The 10,137-nt window shown below is 38.2% G+C and overlaps 1 protein-coding gene across 1 annotated transcript in view; it reads left to right on the forward strand.

Moving 5' to 3' along the window:
• Positions 1–9,028, forward strand: part of TSPAN12 (tetraspanin 12) — a 47,231-nt gene extending 38,203 nt beyond the window's left edge. Inside the window, exons 6-7 of the mRNA XM_008640979.2 lie at positions 2,003–2,146; positions 7,469–9,028. Coding sequence (XP_008639201.1) covers positions 2,003–2,146; positions 7,469–7,774 — 450 coding nt within the window. The 3' untranslated portion in view covers positions 7,775–9,028. The remainder of the gene's footprint in view (positions 1–2,002; positions 2,147–7,468) is intronic.
• Positions 9,029–10,137: the final 1,109 nt, after the last annotated feature.

Raw genomic sequence — 10,137 nt, forward strand, 5'->3', positions numbered from 1 at the left:
CCCCCCCACCCCCAGTTCCCTGCTCTGGCCATACAACTGCTCTGTGAAACTGAGTAATTCTTCATATGCAGGTAGAGTGTTTATGTCTGTTCTGTACCTGAGATAATATAATCAAGTGGTCTCAATCAGTTTTCATTGAATAGAGCTGGTACTGTATCCTGGTTTAAATGTATAGGTTGATTAAATTAAATACTGCCTCTTATCCTCCTAGTTGTTGTAGTTTCATCATAATGGCTGGTTATAATATGAATATTAATAGTAAAACTTCAACTAAGCCTTAATTTTTCTAGGGAAGAAGAACTTCCTTTTAGTTGTTAGAAGAAGTTTTAGAAGTTAGATTTTCCATATGGCATCTGTGACCGTGATGAATGATTTGGAGAACTGAGAAAGCTCTTTTACAGTTTCTACTTAATTGGTGGACTCTCATTCATACTCCATCTACTTATAGTTCAGATGCTGGATGTATGAGCCTGGTATGTGCTTTATGTCTGAATAAGCACTTTACTTGTGGCCCTTCTTCAGTCAGCAGAATTGTAATTACAATTCTGTTACCAGAGATTCAGCCCTGATCAGCTTGGTATTCTTTCTTCTGTATCTTTTAACAGCTGAGATAGATGGGAAATGTGTTCTCCCCCAGTCCTCTTGCTGGTTTAATATCAGAGTTGTGACCATGCTAAGAAAGATGGAAAGGGTCAGCTGAAGTCAGGAAGCAAGAACTGGGCTGGGGAAGAAAAGATCCAAGAGTAAGAAAAGGATATTTAATGAGATGGTCTTTGCAATTGCAATGAGAAGCCAAAGCTTGAGCTTTCCATAAAGTCCAGCGGGGGGAGGATTTTGACTGAGTAACAAACCACTAAAAACTGAGACATGAGAGCTGTGGTAAAGAAGGAAGAAGTGAGATTTTTAAGAGGACTGATGAATTAAAGGCACAGTGTGTGCCAACATGTCTGGGCACTGATCTGCTTGATGGTGAACAATGAGTGGTGTGGAGTACAGGACTCTGGCTCTGAAGCGGGTTAAGAGGGGCAAATACGTTCCAAGCTTGTGGATCAAAGGAACCAGGGAATGACTTACACTCAGGCTGGTCCTGGAGGACATCCAGGCAGAAAAAAGTAGCATCTTGTTTCTGCAGCAAAGCGTGTTTTCAGTCATGTCAAGTCCACATCCAGTGCCAAACCAAATCTAATGTAGCAGCTTCATCCCTTTTCTATGTGAAAGCAGCTGCTAATGTGGTAGACTGGTCATTTGGCTTTAAATCTCAGGGTGTGCTTTGCAGAGGAGGTTGTTAGTCCTGGTGGGTTTTATAGGCAATTACAGCTCATCTGCTTTGCAGCCAAACTTCTTTTTTTTAAGGTTGATTCTGTTGCAGTATTTATTTTAATGTGATACCCCTTCCTTCCCGTTTCAGTTTTCCTTTCAGCGTTTGTGATTTCTATACATTTTTGCTTACTCTTTTAACTTTTTTTTTCTATATTCAGGTAAATCTGTGCTTTTCTGTTTTCAACAAATATGTCTGTAGTTGTAGCCTTGCAAGAATAGTCCACTAGTAAGACCTTTTTCAGCTACTCCTTTTAGCCACCAGTATACTTGTTCGTTAGTCCCCATTTTGACATGAAATTGTGTTAGTTCCCTATAGTAAGGCCAGGAGAATCCCGAGATAGGACAATTTCTGTGAAGCATCCTTTGAGGAAGCAATTGGGATTTAAAGCACAGAGCAGTATCATTGGCTGTTTCTGAAGTATTCATTGGTCACTACATTACATTTTTCATGTGACTTTTATGTCAAAGTACAGCAAAACAAGATACATGGAAGCACTTGTAGATGTTTTTAGTTCTATGTAAATGTTTTGGAAGTTGGTATTAGGAACTTAGGTTTTTTGATGACCTACTTTACCTACTGAAGAAGTAGCATAATTATTACTGATCTAATATATAATTAGATAATAATTATATATTAGATATTAAATAATAATTACTGATCTGGCTAATCCTTCCTTTGCAGTTTAAATGTTGTGGCGTGGTGTACTTCACAGACTGGCTAGAAATGACAGAATTGGACTGGCCGCCTGACTCCTGTTGTGTCAGAGAATTCCCAGGATGCTCTAAGCAGGCACATCATGAGGATCTCAGTGACCTTTATCAGGAGGTAAGGAGAAAACTGTGGATATATTGGAAGGTTTTGTACATTCTTCCTGATCCAATAATTTTCCAAATTCATCATTTGCAGTGCAACGGAGTAATTTGTTTGTAGAGTAGTTGTGTTTATGGAAAGTGTTTATGAATATTATTTGTTAATGCTGAAACAGGGGGAGGAAAGAAGGAAGAATGAAGCCATCCACCCACCCTTACCTGGAAGTGAGATGGGTTAGTGGCAGTGCAGTTAAAATCTGAGATGTGCTTAAACTTTGGAGTGTTTATTTTATATCAGTGAGGTTGGAGTTCAAATTTGTTCCAATCCAAAATTTTAAAATTATGTATGAAATAATTTAAGACTAGTTATAAATTAGGCACCATACCATCAAGCTACTGCAGGGTAAGTGGAAGAATACTTTGGTGAAATGTACAGTGAAGGATGCTTTTGAGAATCCCTTTGGAGGATGAGAGCTCTCTTGTTAACAGGTCTCATGCTAGGAGGCAGCTAATTCAGTTGTTGTACTCTGAGCATGCATAGAAGCTTCTTGTGAAAATACTCTTTCTCTCTACATTACAGTATGATTATTTGAAGAGTTACAAAAAAAGCCTTAAAACAAGGCGAGAACCTGTTTGAACTCAAAGTGGATAAGGGAGGTCCTCACGGTAACAAGACATTACTGTTTTTAGGGTGAAAATTATAAAAACAAGTAAATATGTTCTTTGCAAAAACTCTGTTCTCACAAATATTGTCTAAAGTCACTTTTGTCTGGAAACTTTGTTAGCTGCCATTTTTTTATGCTGACAGACCTCTGAAGACCTATAATTGTCCATTCAGTAACAGCAGAATGACCAACAGTCCAGGTAGTCCAACAGCAACAGAAGGCATGTCTCAGTTATGTAGTTATGAGGACCTGAGAAGAGGTGCATTCTTCACTGGATTGCTTTTAGAGTAATACAGGGTGTATAGGAAGGAGGATGGGCCTGAGAATCATGCTTTCAGATGCTGCAGCATGAACATTTCTCCAGTGGATGGTGTAGCTCTACATTATGGAAGAGTACCCAAAGAACCATTTTATTTTCACCTAGTCTCTTTAAGGCTGTTTAAGACCTGTTCTTACAAGAATGTGTTGCATGGCTCTTGTTCAAGAGCTATGGAGCAACACCTCTGAAGCAGAGGAGATTTCGCTGTATGAACAAGTCAAAATGAATATTGGCTATTGCCAGTAAACAATCAAGTTTCGGGGAAATTAATTTGTATGGTATTGGCTCTATGAACAGAAATTATTTAATCTAATCTGGAGTTTCTGACATCCATCCTAGAAGGCTGTGTTCTTCCACTAGGAAGAGAGAAGATAGAGCTGCCAAAAGGCCGGTGCCTCAGGAGGCCAGTCTGTGCTAAGGAACTTAAAGACAGCGGCAGAGGCTGGTTTTTTTTCAACAGCTACTTGTAGATGCTCTCCTGCCTTCTGGCAAGGCTCACAGCACTGACAGCACTGATTATGCTTTAGAAGTGTCAGTCCCTGAATGAGAAAGCCATTCAGGCTTCTTCTGGGGCCTGTCAGTCTCTTACACATTTTGAAAAACTAAAAATTGTGGCTCGCTCTGCAATAAAGGTTGCTTTTTGTAATACTGTTGCTACTGTTAATACCATAGAAGTCTGTCGTAGAGAGCCTTCAAGGAGTGTATGGAAGCAGTAGAGCATTCATTTGCCCCCTGCTTCATTCTTAGGTGAAAAGGCAGGATTATGTAACCAGTGTCACTCAATGAAAAATTGCTCTTTGAGCCCAGGAAGCTCAAAAATTTCTGAGAAGTATTAGTCATTGGAATGCAGTGTCTAAAGTGCAAGGTCTTCTTCTGTCATCTCTTTTGGTAACATTTCATGCCCATGCCATATTCCAGGAAAGTGGTTCTCTGGGCACTTCATATGTTCAAGTTCTTTTGGTTCTATTTGTAGAAAATTAATAGCTAAAGATGATTATTATGTAGGACATAAGGGCTGTGTTAAGACCCACTTGATAAAAGAAAGGCTGCTTGGCGCTTTTTTTTTAAAGAAATCTGAAGGGGGTATATTTATGGTTCTTCCCCTACTGTACCGCAGAGCATTTTGGATGGATTCAGCACTTAGCAAAAATTTGTTTTTGCGGAATCCATTTCAAAAAGGGACAGGCTTTGTTCGGTTGTATCAGCCACAAAAATACTTAATTTCTCTTTGAGATACATACAATATTTTGTTGGCAAAATGTTTCTTTTCATGGCTCTTGCCTGTGGGGTGTTTAACAGATTCTTACAGTACGCTTGCTAATAAGTTTATCAGTATCATGCAAAACCAACATACACTTCCAAGACTAATCTGCCTAACTTCTGCTTTGGAGAGCTGAAGGGAAAAAGCTTTTTTAGAAAGTGATTCAAACCAAACTTGCATAGTCTGGTGGTTTGAGAGGGAGCCTGATAAGATTAGCCTCGCTAGCCTAAAATTGGTTTATGTAAATATTTGGCCAGTCCTTTCTGGTACTTCAGAAAAATTCTTTGTAGTACTTCAGAAAACTGGAGTTTGGTTTGTCTGGGACTGATAACTTGTTTTGTTGTAGCTGTGCTGTGATTTTTTGCTGGGAACTCAGAACTTTCTATAGTATTAAACTGGAATCCTTCGCAATTTAATTTTTGCAGAAAGGAAGGTGGCTTACAGTTCTGCTTGAAAGTATTTTTGGCAGGAATCATGTTGTCCCTGCAGAATATTGAAAGCTATTTTTCAATTGTCCTAGTCTTCCCGAATTGCTTTTATTCTGATGAGCTTCACCTTTGGTGCAGTTTCATGAACAGACTGACCTTAGAAAGAGCATGGTTGTGAGGGAAGTGTGAAGATGATGATGTGGCTTTGGAGGTTTGTTGTGGTCTGAGGACAAGAGGAGCTCTGCCCATCTTGTGATTGGGAACTGCAGCCTAGATAAAATGATTGGTAGGAGTTGATACCTTAAAAAAAACCCCCAAACTTGAATGTTCAATATTTTCTTTCATTTTCTGGCATAATTTTTAGTATACTCAAAATTCATTGAAATTAAATGAATTTTGTTTTAATTTTAGTTTGCTTTAGTTTTTAATTTTAAAATTTGCTTTAATATACTTCTGAGTATACTCAAAATTTGGTTGTACAAAAGATTGGTTGAGTTTGCTGATGGCTTACCTTTTCTGCTCAGAGAAGTGCCTTACTTCAGTTCAGGTTCTTATTCTATGATATAGTAAATTAGTAATATATGCTAAATAAGAAATACATGCTTTTTCTATTTCTAGACTGAAAGTATAAAATAGCCTGTTTAATACATATGAATCAAGCCTTTAATCCGTAGCTTTGTAGGAATCTGAAGCTGATTCTTCTGAATGATTGCTGCAAAGTTTTATACTACATATGACTTGTCAACAAGAGCTCCCCACTTAGTGACAAACTTCTACTTTTGCTGAGGAAAGTATATTTATGTACTGCTTAATTGCAGGCTATCAACTATGAAAATGTTACATAAGCAGAAATAAAATGCATGAATGTGAAGTTAACAGGGCTGGCTGGGTGTTTCTCAGTTTTGAAACTGATTTTGAACGTGTATTAGAACTATAAAAACATCATTAAATGGAGGAAAACAGTCTATCTAGATTGGGCATAATTTATCTCAGTTATGTGTCTGTGTACTGCAGGAGATGTAGGAATTAATGTTATTGCTCTCCATTAGTGGGTGTTTTCTCTAGGCAACAAATGAACTGAGTTTGAATATTGCTATGGTGGAGCATTTTTAAATTGTGACCAGCATCCACCTTCATCTCTTTAAGTTATCAAAAGTATTAAAATGCGTCCAGTTTCTCTGTAATTAAAAACAAATTTGGGAAATAGTATAACTAAACTGCCTTCCAGTTGAACAAAAGAAGATGCCAACGTGACAGGTTTTGTTGTCCTGCCCCCCACCAAGTCCAATTACGTTACATTTTGTTGTTTGTGGTTTTTTTTGAAATTTCATAGAATGCATACTTGCTTCGTTTTCTGTGTGTTTGCTGCTGTTTAGAAAATGAAACAGTGAAATGAGCAAAGACATTGAGATCTTTTAATTTACTCTGGTACAATTATCATAGAGTACATTAATTTTATTTAGATCCTGAATGAAAATCTGTTGACTACAGTATGAATTTTGTGTGTGTGGCAAAAATGGGGCCTTTCATCAAATATATTTAGGACTGTAGCATTTGAAATTGTCTTTGGGGAAATTGGCTTTGGGGAATTTCAGTGTGATTGAAAAGCCTTATTTATCATGTCCTGTCTTCAAATTCCATCACTTTGATTGATTGCTTTATTTTCTTAGAAAAGTGGTAAGAAATATGAAGTGAGGATATAAATGCGAAAAATAACATTCTCAAGACAGTGCCCATTTTGATGGGTTCCTTATGTCAGCTTCTGGGACCAGTGCCCAGACAGGTTGTTATTCTGAATTTTCCCTTGATATGTATATTGCTTTGATAATTGTGCTGTGAAACCCTGCAAAGTTTAGAATAGAGAATAAGCATCATGCAGAATAGCAAAGGCCCCTCTCTTCATGGTTTTATCTTCTCTTAAGACTGGGCATTGCCCTTACTGAGCAATGAACATTGTCACTTGTGTTTTGCACTGTTAGCCAGTAGTTCCCAGAGCTGCTGCCTCTCCCTGGATCCTTGCTGCCTTACAAGGGCTTGGGAGCTTTTCTGAAGCCTTGTGTGGTAGTTAGTTGGCCGTGTAAGCAAACTGTAGAGCCTGCATTGAAGGTTTGGAAAGAGCTAAATTCCCTTTTTGTGAACATCAACTTAAAACATTTTAACGTAGTGTTCATCAGATGTTTTCTGATGAGGTTACGCAGGTCCGTAGATCCCTCCTACAGTACTGTTTTAGCTCCAGAGTGTGGTATTATCTGTAGAAAAAGTCTAAAAGAGTTTAAAATAATTGACAACCCTGAAGATCTTCAATTTGAGGAGAGAAAAAAGATGATAAAGAGGACTTCAATGGCTTTTAAGCCTTCACAAAACCAGTTGAGTTTCTTTAACCATTAGTGAGAGTTGATAGGAACTCAGATCCACTGTGAGTGATTTCTGAATTGAAAAGTAGCACAAATCTCTTCCAGTAGTCTGTGTATGAGAAAATTTAAAGTTTGCATTATGGAAGCACTTAAAAACTAGGCAAAATAATTTTCAAAGTATTGTTTGAAGGAGCTGAGAGAGAGATTCTTGGGAGCCAGAAAAGATAGCAGTGGGTAGGATGAGCTAAGCCTTGGGAACTGCAAACCAAATATTACTGACTGTTTTTTTTTAATCTATTTTTGTTTTATAGGGATGCGGTAAAAAAATGTACACTTTTTTGAGAGGGACGAAGCAATTGCAAGTGCTGAGATTTCTAGGAATCTCTATTGGAGTAACGCAGATCCTGGCTATGATCCTCACTATTACTTTGCTATGGGCTCTGTACTATGACAGAAGAGATCCCAGAGCAGATCAGATCATGGCACTGAAGAGTGATACCTCGCAGGAGCTGTCATGTCATTCCATGGAGCTACTGAAACCAAGCCTGACCAGGATCTTTGAACATACATCCATGGCAAACAGCTTCAATACACACTTTGAAATGGAAGAGCTATAAGTGATGCAATGAATCTGTGAAGTCACAGAGGATTTTAATTGTTTTGTTGTTAATTTTGTTCTGTTCATCAAATATGCCAAATATATGTCTTCTTATGCATCAGAAGCCAGTTAATGAATGGAAGTGAAGGAGACCAGCAAAGAGAGATGAGCCTCTCATCAGCCTTGGAGCCATGGCCTCAGCCGTGAAACAGTTGATTTGGGGGGTTGTTTTATAAAAGGCACCCATTCAGTTGGACACAGTAATACTCTACTTATTGTCACAAGCTGTGTGAAGTGTAAAACACTGACTCATTCACAGGTAGACTGAACCTGTAGGGAAGCATGATGGGAAGGGAGGAGGAAATATTCGTCTTCTGAAGAAGCAGCTGTGCTTTAAGCAAACAAAATGTGACTTCAGCTGAAATTGACTTTTAATAAGCCATTTGGAAAATGTCTTAATCAGGGATCTATGTATGTATAATTGTGCATTTTCATGTGTGCATGGAAAGCAGAGCTACAATTCAAGTTAATACTTGGATTTAAAAATTTGCAAGATTTTTAAAAAGGGCGAGACTTTCTTTTTTCTAACAAAACCTTTATCTTAGCTTTCATTGTTAAAGATGTTCTAAAACTTCTATTTTTATCTAACATAACGATTTTTTAATTTTAAATGTATTAAACAGGGATTGAAAACAAAACTGTAGCTCCAGACAGTAGACTTCAGTTTTCTGGAAAATTCTTCTTTCAAACAGTTTGTTCTGTGGACTGTTTCTTAGGAGAAAATCTTAAGCATTCTTTCTGAAATGGGAATCAATATGGGAGTAGCACATTTTTATAGATAAATCTTTTCTCCTGTCCGTGATTCCCCTGAAGCTAGAAACAAAAGACTGCAAGAAAAATGCTTACAGGTCTGGATGCTATTGCAATAATTGTAAAAGTACATGAGGAAAAATTTTACTTTGGTGACTGTTTCATTAAGAGCTCTCTGGTGGCTTAAAATGCCAGCCGGAAACAAGATTAAAATGTATTTATTGAGGTGGGGAAAGTGCATTTTACTGTATTTTTATGAACAATGTCTATGTCATAGGATTATTTTTACAATTGGCCACGCTCTTGAAATACGTATTTGTTCCACTGAGTATAGTAGTTTGTGGCAAATGGGCTTTTTACAAAATATTACATTTAAAAAGTTCTTCCATTTGTTTTGGAATTTGTAAAAGGAAAAAAAAGCAAGGTGTGATTTGTAAACAATAAAATTGCTTTTCTCTTAAATTCCAAAATGGCTTTTTTATTTTTAAGTCCTAGAGTGGGAATGCTTTGGAGGGGCATTGGGAGCGTCTTCCTGCCTAGTGTGAATTAATTGGATGTGTCTTTACCCATTCCACTTACTCTGTTGTGGAGTAATATTCCAGTGCAATGTAAGTGTATTTTTCTTTTTTTTTTATTGCTTCTGAGAAAACTTCTTAAGGGCTTGTGAAATTAAGCTCTTCCATTGTGTGGGCTGTTGTTTGCTTTTCAGCAGTCTGCATGTGGGTGTAATTATTTCAAGGGTACTATTGCAAGCAAGATTACCTTTCTGCTTTTGTACTTCTATAGATGCTGATACTTATTTTGGGAGGTAAAAAGAAGAGTGGAGAGACCATCCCAAAATTTTGCTTGGAGTATCTTTGTCAGGAATACTTTCTTATGTTCTGTTTTGGAAAGCCTTGGCCTGGTGTTACTGCACAGGTACAGCCGAGTTCCAACCCCTCCCACTGCTCAGCCTGGGTAGTGTTGCTGTAGCTAAGGGTGAGGTTCCTGTGTGGATGAGGAGCAGGTGTCTCACAAAGTCTGGCTGTAGAGCAACTCCGGGCTTCGGAGTGCCACAGAGACCAGTGGTGCTGCACAGCGGGCTGAGTTGTCATTCGCTCCTGTTTAAAACCAACAAAAAAAGTCTGTACAAACCACAATTTGTGGAATCTTGATTATGGATTACATGAACACTGCTGCATTTGGCAGTGAGTTACTGCTGAATGTAGGGAATTTCACTTAAGTAATGTAAAAAAAGTGACGTAAAAAGAAATACAAAATTCCCTTTTCCAGGAACCTCAGCCCTTAAAGCTTTACCCAGGGAGTGTCTGTGGAAGCTCCCTTAGCCGTGCTTCAAATATCCCTGGTCTTTCCATGCGAGGACTGCTCAGACTATCAGTGGGGGTTGCCTGTGTATCTTGTGTCCAGGTTAGAGCTCATGAAGGAGCAAATATGGCAAGCCAAGGTAGGGGGATGTATTGGAATTCAGAGATACTTACAGCCCAGGTCATTTGGTTTTAGGCTGTCTGGGTGCTGAGGAACCACTGCTTTCAGATGTAGTCAGGTTTTTTTTAACAGCAGAGGGATTGCTTT

This window comes from Corvus brachyrhynchos, unplaced genomic scaffold (genome assembly GCF_000691975.1).
Source record: "Corvus brachyrhynchos isolate BGI_N302 unplaced genomic scaffold, ASM69197v1 scaffold29, whole genome shotgun sequence".
Classification (NCBI taxonomy): Eukaryota; Metazoa; Chordata; class Aves; order Passeriformes; family Corvidae; genus Corvus; species Corvus brachyrhynchos.